The sequence below is a fragment of the Lepidochelys kempii genome, chromosome 24 (assembly GCF_965140285.1).
Source record: "Lepidochelys kempii isolate rLepKem1 chromosome 24, rLepKem1.hap1, whole genome shotgun sequence".
Lineage (NCBI taxonomy): Eukaryota > Metazoa > Chordata > Testudines > Cheloniidae > Lepidochelys > Lepidochelys kempii.
Window position 1 is genome coordinate 17,114,955 of NC_136403.1, and position 14,722 is coordinate 17,129,676.

Below are 14,722 nucleotides of genomic sequence, written 5' to 3' on the forward strand. Positions count from 1 at the left end.
GGAGTGGTGTCGGGCCACGGGTGTTTCCCCCGCCTTGCCCACCCAGTGCTTCTGCCAGGGCTCTGGGATTTCTGCTGGGGTGCGGCATTCATTTTTCCAGGGGCTCCCAATTGTCCAGAGCCCTTGGGCACAGGCCCCATCAGCCCATTGGATAATCCGCTACTGCCCAGTTGGGCTCCTTAGACTGGTTAGGCACAGAGGGCCGGGTATGCACAGAAATGTGGGGTCCAGTGGTCCCCCCTGGGAAAATACCAACACTACCCATCACCCCTTGGAGGGAGTCATGTGTCCAAAGGGAATAGAGCTTTGACAGGGCTCTCAAAGAGGCCCGTGCCCCAGGGATGCAGCTGAGGTGGCTGGCATGTGTGGCCAGGCTGATGCCCCGGGGTTGGACATGAAAGGACAGGGCTGTTGGACTCAGGGGGCCACTTGCAACCAGGTGCTGCAGACGCTGAGCTGAGAACTGCCCAAGGCCTGGGAGCCCGAGTCCTCCCACAGCAGATCTGCTAAGGGCACTCCTGCCGCCGGGCCTGCAGAGAAACCTCTTCCTGTCAGAGCCGGTGAGTCCAAGTGCTCTGAAATCCACCCGCCTGCTCAGCTTGGTTTGAAATTAGCCGTCTCTGAGCAAGGCCCAGGGCAGAGTGAGCGGGGCAAGTTCAGAGGGTCGTGATCCGGGGCCCTCAGTTAAAACCGCATTAAAAGGAGCCGTTCTTAACCTGCATGCTAGGAGCCAGCAGCACCGATCCCCACCTCCTTGAGTCCGCCAGTCCCTTCCCTGGAGACAGATTGGAGCTGGCGTCTGCTAGGGAGGAAAAGCCTCGTTTCCCGTTAACCACCCTTCTGAGCCAGCCCATCTTCCAGATCACAGCGACATGGCATTCTCAGCATAGCAGTGTGTTTGACTGACTAGACTGTCCCCATCCCCACGTCCTCGCAGGCCTATCCCTCTTTCCCTCCTCTGCAGCCCATAGCTCTACCTTGTAGCAGGGAATTCCACCACCTACAGCCCTGTTGCTGAGACTGTCGCGCCTGCATATTCTGGACGACCAGAGGGTGCCTAGAGAGATCCTCTCCAATGGTACCTTCCTAAATCCCTCTTATCTCTCCCTTTCTTTTGCCCTCGCCCTTTCCCCCTCCTCTGTCGTCCCTTCTAATCCCTCTTTTCTCTCTCCCCAGGGCACCATGGACCAAGGCAACATGACTCTCCCAACAGCCACTGGGGCAAATTCCAGCCAGACCCCAGCAGCTGTGAGCGCCTCTCACCTGGCTGCGGCCGTGTTGCTCTTCCCCACCTTCCTGGTGGGTGTGGTGGGGAACGGGCTGTACCTGTGGGTGCTGGGGCTGAAGATGAGGATGATGGTGACCATGCTCTGGTTCCTCCATCTTGTCTCCTGCTACCTCCTCTTCACCCTGCTGATCCCCTTCTTCATCGTCTCCCTCCTCATGGGTTTCCACTGGGTCTTCAGCACGGTCATGTGCAAGATCCACAACACCTGCATCTCCATGGACATGTTCTCCTCAGTCTTCCTTCTCACCCTCATCAGCCTCGACCGCTACACCCTCACTCACCATCCCATCTGGTGCCGGCATCACCGCACCGTGTCCTGGGCTGGGAAGCTGGTTGTGGGCGTGTGGCTGGCATCCTTTGGTCTCAGCGCTCCCTACCTGGCTTTCCGGGAGACCCGGGTGGTGCACGGGGGCAGAACCACCTGCATCAATAATTACACCCTCTCCAGAGACTGGAACGGAGCCGAGATGCAGGAGCTGGGGAGATGGATCCACCTGGCTGTTTTTACAGTCCGGGTCCTGCTGCGCTTCCTACTGCCCTTACGCACCATTGTGGGATGCTATGTCCGTGTAGGGCTGAAGATGAAGGAGAAGAAGCTGGCATGGTCTGGGAAGCCCTTCAAAGTCATGGTGACCACGGTGGTTTCCTTCTTTCTTGGCTGGCTGCCCTACCACCTCCACCGTGGCTTGAAGCTCTCCAAGCTCTCACCTGGAATACTGGGCGCAGTTCTGGTTTCCCATGTTTTAAGAAGGATAAATTCAAACTGGAACAGGTACAGAGAAGGGCTACTAGGATGATCAGAGGAATGGAAAGCTTATTTTATGAAAGGAGACTCAAGGAGCTTGGCTTGTTTAGCCTAACCAAAAGAAGGTTGAGGGGAGATATGATTGCTCTCTATAAATATATCAGAGGGATAAATACCGGAGAGGGAGAGGAATTATTTAAGCTCAGTACCAATGTGGACACAAGAACAAATGGATACAAACTGGTCATCGGGAAGTTTAGACTTGAAATTAGACAAAGGTTTCTAACCATCAGAGGAGTGAACTTTTGGAATAGCCTTCCAAGGGAAGCAGTGGGGGCAAAAGACCTATCTGGCTTTAAGATTAAACTCGATAAGTTTATGGAGGAGATGGTATGATGGGATAACATGATTTTGGCAATTAATTGATCTTTAAATATTCATGGTAAATAGGCCCAATGGCCTGTGATGGGATGTTAGATGGGGTGGGCTCTGAGTTGCTACAGAGAATTCTTTGCTGGGTATCTGGCTGGTGAATCTTGCCCATATGCTCAGGGTTCAGCTGATCTCTATATCTGGGGTCGGGAAGGAATTTTCCTCCAGGGCAGATTGGAAGAGGCCCTGGAGGTTTTTCACCTTCCTCTGTAGCATGGGGCACGGGTCACTTGCTGGAGGAGTCTCTGCTCCTTGAAGTCTTTAAACCATGATTTGAGGACTTCAATAGCTCAGACATAGGTGAGAGGTTTTTCACAGGAGTGGGTGGGTGAGATTCTGTGGCCTGCGTTGTGCAGAAGGTCAGACTAGATGATCATAATGGTCCCTTCTGACCTTAATAACTATGAATCTATGAAAAAGAAGGAGGTGCCAGCGTTGGTGATGGGTGCCGTCTTGGTCATTTACACCTTTACATCCTGTTTCAATGCCTGCTTCACCCCCATCCTCTATCTCTTCGTGGGGGAGAAGTTCTGGCAGGTCTTCAGGAAGTCTCTTCTCACTCTCGTCAAAGCAGCTTTTGTCAACGATCTCGCCTGCAGTGCTGCCGAGTCTAGTGAAAGACATGGGTCAGAAGTCGAGAACACAAAACAGGTGATGGCCTGAAGATGCCCAGAGTTAGGGGGAGTTGAAAACTTGGCATCCCAGTTGTTTCTAGATTCCTGATGGTTCTAAATTCTAATGGGTTCCAGGCATCCCACTGTTCATAAACTCTGCAGCGTTCCTGGATTGTAGATTCCCTGCTCTCTCCAGAATTCAATGTGTTCTAGATAACTCATTTTTTTCAAACTCAATGGGTCATCAATGGCACCAGATTAGTAGGCAGCTCCAGAATCTTGTTTGTTTTAGAACTCTCAATGTGTTCTAACCTAATTGACTCTCTTGGATTCTTCATCACTAGCTGTCTCTGGAATCTCATATCTTGTAAGCCTCTCAGTGTGTTCAAAGTGGAAGACTATGGGTGCTATATTCCAGACTGGATCTACAACATCACTGGATTCTAGAGTGTTTTCAAACCACATAGAATCCAACAGGTTCCAGATTGTTTCCTAAAAGTTTCACTGGGGTTCTAAATTTCCAGATGGTTTAAAATCCATTTGGAGTAGTATATTATAGAAGAGTCTGTATATTACAATAGCGATATCTAGCTCTTCTCTAGTATTTCTAATCAGTAGATCTCAAAAGAAGTTTAGCAAGGAGATCATTAGCAGTCTTCCAGTTTTTACTAATGGGGAAACTGAGATACAAAATGGGGAAATGACTTGCCCAAGGTCACTCAGTAGAACCTTCGGTCCATCCAGTGGCACAGCCATGAACAAACTCATGTCAGCTGTGTCCCAGCCCAGGTCTCTATCCATTGAATCTCCTTGGATTGTGGGCTTTCTGAGACCGGGTCTTTTTGCTCTGTTTGTACAGTGCCTAGCATAGCGGGGTTCTGGCTCAGGATTTGGGCTCCCAGCACTACCAAAATAGAAAATAATAATAAATAATCATTCCCGTGTGTTCCTGGAACTACATAAATTCTGTACATTTTGTGGGACAGCTTTGACATAATTTACAAAAACCGCATCACCTGCTCACTGGAATACTTAGTGTGGGGAGGCTCTGGCTTAATTTAAGAGCAGCCAGTAAGGAAAACAAGCCGGCAGAATGAAGAGTGGCTCTAGAGAAACCACCTGCCCTTGAACATTCAGGGTGGTGTAGAGATAACGTCCAAGCTAGTAACTGTGACGCTGTATGGAATGTGGGTGACAATTCATGATATTATGGACACCAATATTAAGAAATTGCATGAATCATGTAAGGTATGCATGGATAAGGTATAATTTACTAAATATGGGAAGCTTGTTTATATGTGTGTGTCATCTTTGTATTGTGAGTTATAGCCATGTGTGGTATATTGATATCTCCTATTTGTACTGTGTATCTGTGTGACACCCTGTAATAAATATAAAGGGACGAGTAAACAGCTTTAAATCCCTCCTGGCTAGAGGAAGAACCCTTTCACCTGTAAAGGGTTAAGAAGCTAGGACAACCTTGCTGGCACCTGACCAAAATGACCAATGAGGAGACAAGATACTTTCAAAGCTGGAGGGTGGGGGGAAAACAAAGGTTCCCTCTGTCTGTGTGATGTTTTTTCCAGGAACAGAACAGGAATGGAGTCTTAGAACTTAGTAAGTAATCTAGTTAGAGATGCGTTAGATTCTGTTTTGTTTAAATGGCTGATAAAATAAGCTGTGCTGAATGGAATGGATATTCCTGTTTTTGTGTCTTTTTGTAACTTAAGGTTTTGCCTAGAGGGATTCTCTATGTTTTGAATCTGATTACTCTGCAAGGTATTTACCATCCTGATTTTACAGAGGTGATTCTTTTTACCTTTTCTTCAATTAAAATTCTTCTTTTAAGAAACTGAATGCTTTTTCATTGTTCTTAAGATCCAAGGGTTTGGGTCTGTGTTCACCTATGCAAATTGGTGAGGATTTTTATCAAGCCTTCCCCAGGAAAGGAGGTGTAGGGTTTGGGAGGATTTTGGGGTGAAAGACGTTTCCAAGCGGGCTCTTTTCCTGTATATATTTGTTAGATGCTTGGTGGTGGCAGCAATAAAGTCCAAGGGCAAAAGGTAAAATAATTTGTACCTTGGGGAAGTTTTAACCTAAGCTAGTAAAAATAAGCTTAAGGGGTTTTTCATGCAGGTCCCCACATCTGTACCCTAGAGTTCAGAGTGGGGAAGGAACCTTGACACACCCCCAGACAGATTGGCATTAGCACTGCCTTGTCTGTTCAATGGGCAATCAGCTGTACAGTAAACCCATTGAGAGAACCCAGGGGCTGCGCCTCTGAGTCATCAGGACTTGTAGGGACACGCCTGAGGACAGGGGACTCCAAGAAATTTTCCATATCTATATGCTGGGAACTTGTGTTTGGGACAGAGGATGTACCCAGCATTTAAGAAGGCAGCTGTATCTTCTCCATTTTGTCTTCAATCCTGCTTTTGACCTCTGGAGTAACTTCTCTACAAACTTCAGAGTAGCAGCCGTGTTAGTCTGTATTCGCAAAAAGAAAAGGAGGACTTGTGGCACCTTAGAGACTAACCAATTTATTTGAGCATAAGCTTTCGTGAGCTACAGCTCACTTCATCGGATGCATTCCTGCATCTCTGAACAAAGGACTGAATGACCCATCCAAGCTTTGGTTGTGTTCCAGAGGGACTTTTCAAGCAAGTGAATTCACCAATGCTGCTGAGAACCTGGTATATGGACTCTGAAGCCTCTGTGTGTATCTGATTGTTTCGACCATTTAACAACTCTCTCCTTGTTCTTTTCTTTTTGTTTATAGTAAAACCTTTGGTTTTAGATGCTAAAGGATTGGCTGGCAATGTGGTATTTTGGGTAAAATCCAAACCAGTATTGATCTGGGAATGTGGCTGGCCCTTTGGGGATCAGAAGAACTGTCTGTATAGTGAATAGAGTTTTAAGTAACTTCTCACTTTACTGGGCCTATTTGCTGATTGGGATCCTAGATTGGAATGCAATAAAGGGGGCACTGTGATTTCTTTCTTTCTTCTCGGCTTGTTGATGACCCATGTGGGGGATCAGGAGCACAGCTTGTGACTGATTGGTGACTCTAACTACTGTATTAACCACCAGGTTTGGGATAAACTGCTCTCCTTTTTGAATCCTGACCTGAACTTGGGATTTTCAGTGTGGGCTGCCCTCTGCACCTCTGGTCAGAGGTCAGAGTAACTGTGAAGATCTCACTTGCCAGCTCCAGCCAAGTTACAAAATCTTGGCTGAGGATGGGGGCCAGAGATCCAAAAGATGATAAAGACTAAAAAAGACTCACCCTGATGGTTTCTCCATCACCAATAATTTTTAATGGTGAGCTGGATGGTATTTCTATCTTGTCTGCTCCAGTGCAACCAGGGGCTAATTCAGGGATGTTCTGCCGCAGGTCAGACTAGGGGACCTCCATGCTCCTTCAGTCCTTGGAATATCTGATTCTACCCAGAGGTCAGGCAGACCCATTGTCGGGGAGCTGTACCAGTTGTTTCCTGGACCCACTGGGCTGTCTGAGGAAGCCAGACCTATGTGGGACGCCAGCCCTGAGTGGAGGCTGTAGGTAAGTTAGACGTGCTTAACTCCTCTATTTAAAAAAAAAATTTCCATTCCTACTGCTCAGATGAAACAAGACTGCCAACCGTGACCGGTAACACATCTTGCTGATTCAAAATTCAATAGGATCTCATGGATTCTAGGAATCCTGGCCAGTTCTTAATATCTTCGGTCTCAGGTCTGTCAGTGTTTTGAATGCGAACTGATCTGATGTGGGCTCGATTTAGAGCATCTTGTTTTCCAAGCCACTATATGTTTCAAAAGCCAATAGGATCTTATGCATTCTAGATATGCGGCTGGTTCTTGAGCCACTTGTGTTCTAGGTCTGCCAAAGCTTTAAAATCCAAACTACTCCTATGTGGTCAAGAACATCCCAGTTTCCAACCTCATATATGATGTCCTAGACCGCATAGGGTCCTAGACCCCGGAGCCAGCAGCAGCAGTTTGGGTGTGTTTGGGAGGGGGCTTAGGACTAGGAGAAGGGGGTGAGGGATGTGGAGGGGTGTGCTTGCTTTGGGATGGGGGGCTTCCTGTCTCCCACTGGCATGGTCCTGCAGCTCCTAGGCAAAGGAGGGGCCAGAGGACTCCATGCACTGCATGCATCCACAGGCTCTACCCCTGAAAATCCCATTGGCTGTGGTTCCTGGCCAAGGGGAGCTGCCTAGCTGCAGATAGTGGTGGGAGCAGCTTGCGGAGCCCCCTGGCTCCTCCGCTGCCTAAGAGCAGCAGAGACATGTGGAGCCAGGTAGGGAGCCCCTGCCAGCCCTGCCTCCCCCCCAGCACCAGATGGGGTCCTGGGGCATGTGCTGCTGCCCACCCCACCCCCAGCACCAGAGGGATCCAGGGCCACCTCCCCAAGCACCTGCAGCACCTCTGGAAGACCCCCCGCAAGAGCGCCCACGGCCCCCTGCCCAAGCTTTAGTTAGGGGTATATAGTAAAAGTCATGCACAGGTCATAGGCCATGAATTTTTGTTTACTGCCTGTGACCTGTCCATGACTTTTACTAAAATTACTCATGACTAAAATGTAGCCTTAATTATAACCCCCTAGGGTCCAAAGGCTTCTAGATTCCTGTTTGGTTCTAGAACGCTAGAGCTGCCATGGGTAGAAATAGTATAAAACTCCATGTGAGCCCAAGAGGCCTATATTAGGCTGACTCTGGAACTGTGTAGTTTTGGATGTCAAAATGCTTTTCAACCGCATAAAAGTCCATGCATTCTAAATCTATCACTGTTGGTAGATCCTTATGGATTCCAAGTTTCTTAAAGCCTGGTAGGGTCCCTTGGGCTCTAGATTCCTGGTCAGTTCCAGAATCTTGCACTTGGGGATATGGCTTTTATACCCGGTGGTATTTCACAGGTTCAGAATCCTGGCATTCTAGAACCTCAGGGGTTCGACCGCTCTCAAACTTTAAAAACCAGTCTTTCTCGAACCTTGTTCATCCCAAGCATCTGGTGTTAAAACTGATTTAATGGTGGGGTAACTCCCTTCCCCCCCTCCCGCCAAATGGAATAACCAAATGTCACTGGTTACTTTGGGGCATGCAGAAAATGGGTCAGATTGTGAGCTGATGTAAATTAGCATAGCTCAGCTGAGCTTATTTCAGGACTCCTGAGTTCTGTCCCCAGCTCTGGGAGGTGAGTGGGGTCTGGTGTGTTAAAGCATCCTAAATTGGGAATGGTTCATCTGATAGACTTCAAACAAGATAGAGGAGTTTATCTTTGTTAGAGACCCCACATGATACCCCCTGCATTGAGTCCCATGATGTCACCCATGAATCCTTGGCGGGGGAGGATGGGGGTTACAAGAATATCCCCATTCTGGTGTGCATATTCTAGATCCCCAGCACAGGTTGTGAGAGGACTTAAATGAAAGCCAGTGTTACATTGCTGTGAAATGTATGCACAGATACTATGGCAGGAGTTACGTATGGTTCTTCTGTAGTGCAGCAGAGGTGGAGAGATGGGGTTTCTGCCAGACAAAAGAAATTTATTCTCTGGGCTTTCAGTTGGCCATGTAGATTTGGCATCGTGAGCCAACACAGTGGGAGGCTATCTACATGGAAAGGAGCACCCATGAAAAAACCAATCCAGGCCGTGTGCAAGGACACCAGATTTTGGGGGATACAAGCAGAAGGCAAGAAGACACCCCTTTTTTCTGCATCAAGGACATCAACCAGGGATCTCAACCAGGGTTGGTCAAAAGGTTGCGAACATTTGGGGTGAGAGAAACTTCCTTAGGCCTGGTAAGTGAAATCTCTAAGAAGTGAGTTGTGATTTTGCTTTGTCTGTGACCCCTTTGTTCCTGTTACACTCCCTTGCTGGCTATTCCATCATGCCCCTTGGATAACAAACGTATGCCTGTTTTGACTATAAACACATCTCAGCCCTGTGATGTTGAGTTGAACCCTACCAGCCAGTGTGGGCACTCGTGGAGGGTAAGAAGATGACCCACAGTCCTGGGTATTCCAAAAACTCAGACTTGGGTTACTCCACTAATACCCAGTGGCAGGGAGTCCCATGGGTTAAGCCTGATAATACCCAGTGGCAGGGAATCCCACAGGTTAATGCCAATAGTACCGAGTGGAGTCTATCACAGGGTGGCCGGTCCTTATGGGGAAATGGGGTTTAGTCCACCTGAGGGGAGAGAGACCTTGAACTGTGAGCCAGCTCCAGGAGGGAGGGCTGGGGACTCCTTACCTATGGAGATAGAAACAGTGAACTAGGCTCAGGGCCCAGAAGGCCAATGTGTGTCTGCAGGAAATAAATTGGACCCCAGAAGAGGAATGTTTTTACCCCTTTTGATATTAATACAAGGTAAACTGAGGCAAGGTACTGCAGCACAACCTCTGACCTCAAGGAGGCACTCAGGAGGAAGGCACCCTGTTAGAGCATCCTCTGGATTGACACCACTCTTGTTCAGTGGCAGGGGGACCCTTCGGCTGATGATGCTTGTGTTCAGTGGCAGGGAGTTCCACAGGTTAACCCTAATGATATCAAATTTCTGTGGCTTCTTATATTCATAGAGTCTAAGGTCAGAAGTGACCATTGTGACCATATAGGAAGTCTGACTTCCATATAACACAAGCCAGAGAACTTCCCCAAACTAATTCCTACAGCAGATCTCTCAGAAAAATACCCAACCTTGATCATAAATAGCCAGTGATGGTGAATCCACCGCAAACCTCGCTCAATGGTAAATTCCCCTCGCTGTTAAAGATAAGCACCTTATTTCCTGCCTGAATTTGTCTAACATCAGGCTCCAGCTACTGGGTCATGTTAGACCTTCCTCTTCTAGACTGATGAGCCCACGGTCAAATATTTGCTCCCCATGGAAGTACTGACAGATGGGTATCAGGTCCCCGCTTAACTTTCTCTTTGTTAAGCTCCAGAGATGGAGCTCCTGGAGTCTCTCAGTCTAAGACTGTGTCTAACTGGGGGCAGTGTATAGAATTCCACATCTCAAAGGGAATTAAAACACTCCCCTTCTGGGGGCCAATTGATTAGGCCTGTGGCAGGGTGGACGAGGCCCTAAGGCCCCCTGCTGGAGGCCTTGCAGCCCTGCCACATCCTGACCCAGAAAAGGGCAGTGCAGAGGGTCCTCCAAGCTGCCTAGAGTGGCTGTGTGGGACACAGCCAATCAGAGAGGCTGCAGGGAGCAGCCAATCCAGGCCCAGCAGGCCCATATAAAAGGAACTGAGTGAAGTTCTTTGCTGGAGCTGGAGGAGTGTGGCTGGCCTGGGTGAGCTACAGGACCTTGGACAGAGCCCTGCTGGCAGAGACCAGGGGGAGCGAGAAGGAGCTCTGGGCTGGCTGCTGAGACTCAACCAGGACATGGCCCTGTGGTGTGGGTGAAGAATGAGCTGGGGATCTGGGGAAGTGTGACAACAAGGGTGAACTGTGGGGGGTGGGGACTAATTGGCAACCCCAGGGGTTCTGTAAGTCAGGACTTCTGGGTTCTTTACCTGGCTCTGGGAGGGGAGTGGGGTCTAGTGTTTAGAGCAGGTGGAGGGGCCGGTAGCCTGGTCTCCTGGGTTCTATTCTGTTTATAAGATGGATTGTCTTTGTCTGGGTGGTGAAGAAGATACTGTTCTTCCACTGCTGAGGCAGAAGGGTTCCTGTATCTCTGCCTGCCCCCTTTCTCCAAACTCTTTCTGTTTCTCTCTCCTACGCCAAGGATCTCCCCGGCCCTGACACTGCTGTCGAGCCCCGCACCAGCACGGGAGCCATCTCTGGCCACCCCCAGGGAAGGTGGGAGGGGAAATCAGCTCACAGCTGCGAGTTTTCCTCTTTGCCATCATCCTGCCATAGGGGGCTGGATCTGCGGGGGCTGGGGCTGAAGATGAGGAGCACGGTGACCAACCAGTGGTTCCTCTGCCTGGTTCTCAGCCCCCTGTTCTTCTCCTATTGTATACCGGTGTTTGCTGCAGTTCTGAGGGATCCAGCACCCCCTACAGGGGAAAGGCCCTGTGTCTCTTTCCCCACCGCCCTGAGTCAGCCAAGCATCCAGATCAGAGCCACATCATTTTCTCTGTGTGGTTCTGAGTTTGACCCTGTAGACTGGAATGTGCTTCATGCAAAAGGTCTCTTGCAAAAAGTATCTTTACAAAGCTTATAATTTACGGCATGTGGTCATCCTATTTGTATGTATGTATCATTCTTGTGTCTGAAACTAGAAATATAACTCTGAGGGCCTATTGTAGTTATGCAAAGTGTGGGCCATTAATGGTGGCTTGGAATCTTAACGGCTCCCATCATCCAGGACAATTGACTGTGGATGGCTCTGTTTGTTTGCAGGCCTTTCTGTAAGTCAGGCTGGGAGGAATGGAGGCTTGGGGGGTCTCACAGGACATGTGACCATGTCACTTGGTACTGGAATCCATCTTAAACCTGGTGCTTCTCCATTTAGAAGGAGGGGTGGGGACCCAGAGAAACAAAAGATTCCCACCTTGTGCCAAAGCTATGTACTGGGGTGAAACAGAACAAAGCCGGCTGCAGTCATGAGAAATCCCCTAGCTACCACCTGAGCTGGAACAAGGATTATACTAGGGGAAAGAATTGTGCCCAGACTAGGAAAGTGTCTAGTCTTTGATAGAAGCTTATTGAAACATCTCTGAGAGTGAGATTTTATCTGTATCCAGTTTTCTTACAGTATTAGACTTAGTCTTGCGTGTTTTATTTTATTTTGCTTGGTAATTCACTTTGTTCTGTCTAGTATCAGGGGGTAGTCGTGTTAGTCTGTATCCACAAAAACAACAGGGAATCACCAGACTCCCTGTTTTTGTTCTGTCTGTTATTACTTGGAACCAGTTAAATCCTGCTTTTTGTATTTAATAAAATCACTTTTTACTTATTAATTAACCCAGAGTATGCATTAATACCTGGGGGTGGGGGGCAAAGAGCTGTGCATATCTCTCTATCAGTGTTATAGAGGGCAAACAATTTATAAGTTTACCCTGTATAAGCTTTACACAGGGTAAAATGGATTTATTTGGGGTTTGGACCCCATTGGGAGCTGGGCATTTGAGTGTTGGAGACAGGAACATTTCTTAAGCTGTTTTCAGTTAAGCCTGCAGCTTCTGGGGGACATTGTTCAGGTCGGGGTCTGGGTCTGTAGCAGGCTAGTGTGTCTGGCTCAAACAGGCACAGTTCTGGAGTCCTAAGCTGGCAGGGAAAACGGGTTAGAAGTAGTCTCCGCATATCATTTGGCAGTGCCCAAGGAGGTTCTGTGATCCAACCCATCACAGTGCCCACACGCAGGACCATTCCATATGTCTACGACTGCATTTCTAACAACCCTTCCTTGCTTCTGGATTCTCTTGTTTTCACGGCTCTTGATGGCAGGCTTTTATTGGCAGCCAGACTTCCTCCAGCCCGTGACAGGAGGTCTGGGCGCTTACAAAAGGCGGATTTACACGGCAACATATGCATGTGGTTTTTTGGCTCACCTGGCCTTTTCGATTGTCGTGCCATGGTTTCAGCTGCCTGCCATACGGCCCCCAGCACATTCAAGGGGTTCAATTCGTCTCTGTCACCGCCCTAGCTCACGTCGAGTCTGACACCATGCCACACACATCCTTAAAGCGGGAGTCCCATACTTATCCACATTCACACGATAATGCTGCCAGTTTTAGACCGATGTAGGACTGAGTTATATTTTCCCTGCCTGGCGGACTCCCAGTGCAAAATTCCTGCCTCTGGGCTATGAATGCTTCTCCACTATGCACAGTGTGCCCCCCCATTATTCCTTAAGAGTTGTATATTTTTCTCTGCCACATTATCAAATTGAAACCTGTTCAATTTCCTCTCCTGCCTGCCACCTGGGCAAACCAAGCTGTTTGCAGACATTCATCTATTTGTCTGCACGTTGCCCAGCTCAAATCATGGCTTCCACTTTCTCTGGTTCTCTGAGGTTCAAGAAGGACAAGTGCAGAGTCCTACACTTAGGACGGAAGAATCCCATGCACTGCTACAGGCTGGGGACCGACTGGCTAGGCAGCAGTTCTGCAGAAAAGGACCTGGGGATTGCAGTGGATGAGAAGCTGGCTATGAGTCAGCAGTGTGCCCTGGCTGCCATGAAGGGCAATGGCACATTGAGCTGTATTAGTAGGAGTGTTGCCAGAAGATCGAGGGAAGTGATTATTCCCCTCTATTCGGCACTGGTGAGACCACACCTGGAGTATTGTGTCCAGTTTTGGGCCCCCCACTACAGAAGGGATGTGGACAAACTGGAGAGAGTCCAGCGGAGGGCAACAAAAATGGGGTCTGGGGCACATGACTTACGAGGAGAGGCTGAGGGAACTGGGGTTATTTAGTCTGCAGAAGAGAAGAGTGAGGGGGGATTTGATAGCAGCCTTCAACTACCTGAGGGGTTCCAAAGAGGATGGAGCTCGGCTGGTCTCAGTGGCGGCAGATGACAGAACAAGGAGCAATGGTCTCAAGTTGCAGTGGGGGAGGTCTAGGTTGGATATTAGGAAACACTATTTCACTAGGAGGGTGGGGTAGCACTGGAATGGGTTCCCTAGAGAGGTGGGGGAATCTCCATCCTTAGAGTTAGTTGAGGCCCGTCTTGACAAAGCCCTGGCTGGGATGATTAAGTTGGTGTTGGTCCTGCTTTGAACAGGAGGTTGGACTCCTGAGGTCTCTTCCAACCTTGATATTGTATGATTCTCTCCATATTGCCATCCTCAAATGTTCAAAAATCCTGAGTTGGGCTGTCCAAAAATCACAAGATCATGTAAACATACTTGATTTGGGGTTTATTTATTTGCCTTCTACCTTTTGAGCCTTTAGGGGGCACTGGGGTCACATTTGGAAACTTCCTCCACCGCCACGAAAGTTAGAAACTTCCTTTTTCTTTCAAGAGGGAAGGCTGAAATAATTACAGATGCATTGAGGCCAGAAGCTGGGGCTTTAAGGAAAACAATACTGGTTATGTGACACATGACAAAACCATGACAGTTTGCAACACTGGTTTTTTTGAATGCTGATGTTACTGGAGATGTTAGTTGGCCAGTTCTTGTTTGTTCTCCTCTTTTCTTTTTGTTTTTTTCTGACACCACTGCAACAATTGTTGCCAACTAGCTATTATAAGAAAAGCCGCCATCCCACATCTGCATGGTTAAGTCACGCTTTGTTGTTGCTGGATCTTGTTCACACACACACACGCCAACCAGTATTGATCTGGGAATGTGGCTGGCCCTTTGGGGATCAGAAGAACATTTTGTGTAGTGAATAGAGTTTTAAGTAAATTCTCATTTTACTGGACCTCTTTTGCTGACTGGGAGCCTAGACTGGAATGCAATAGAGGGGGCTGTGTGATTTTTCTTTTTTCTTGGCTTCTTGATAACCAGTGTGGGGGATCAGGAGCAAGCTTGTGACTGGTTGGTGAATTTAACCTCTGTATTAACCTCCGGTTTTGGGACAAACTGCTCTCCTTTTTGAAGCCTGCCCTGACCTTGGGATTTTCAGTGTGGGCTGCCCTCTGCACCTCTGGTCACAGGTCAAAGTAACGGTGAAGGTCTCACTTGCCAGCTCCAGCCAAGTTACAAAACCTTGGCCAAGGCTGGGGGCCAGCAGATCCAAAAG

At 48.5% G+C, this 14,722-nt stretch overlaps 1 protein-coding gene across 1 annotated transcript; it reads left to right on the forward strand.

Annotated features, from left to right (window-relative positions):
• Positions 1 to 1,182: 1,182 nt before the first annotated feature.
• Positions 1,183 to 3,128, forward strand: LOC140902785 (putative G-protein coupled receptor 33). The gene is made up of 2 exons (XM_073323247.1): positions 1,183 to 1,979; positions 2,876 to 3,128. Exons 1-2 carry the CDS (start codon positions 1,183 to 1,185, stop codon positions 3,126 to 3,128), a joined length of 1,050 nt encoding a protein of 349 aa, XP_073179348.1.
• Positions 3,129 to 14,722: the final 11,594 nt, after the last annotated feature.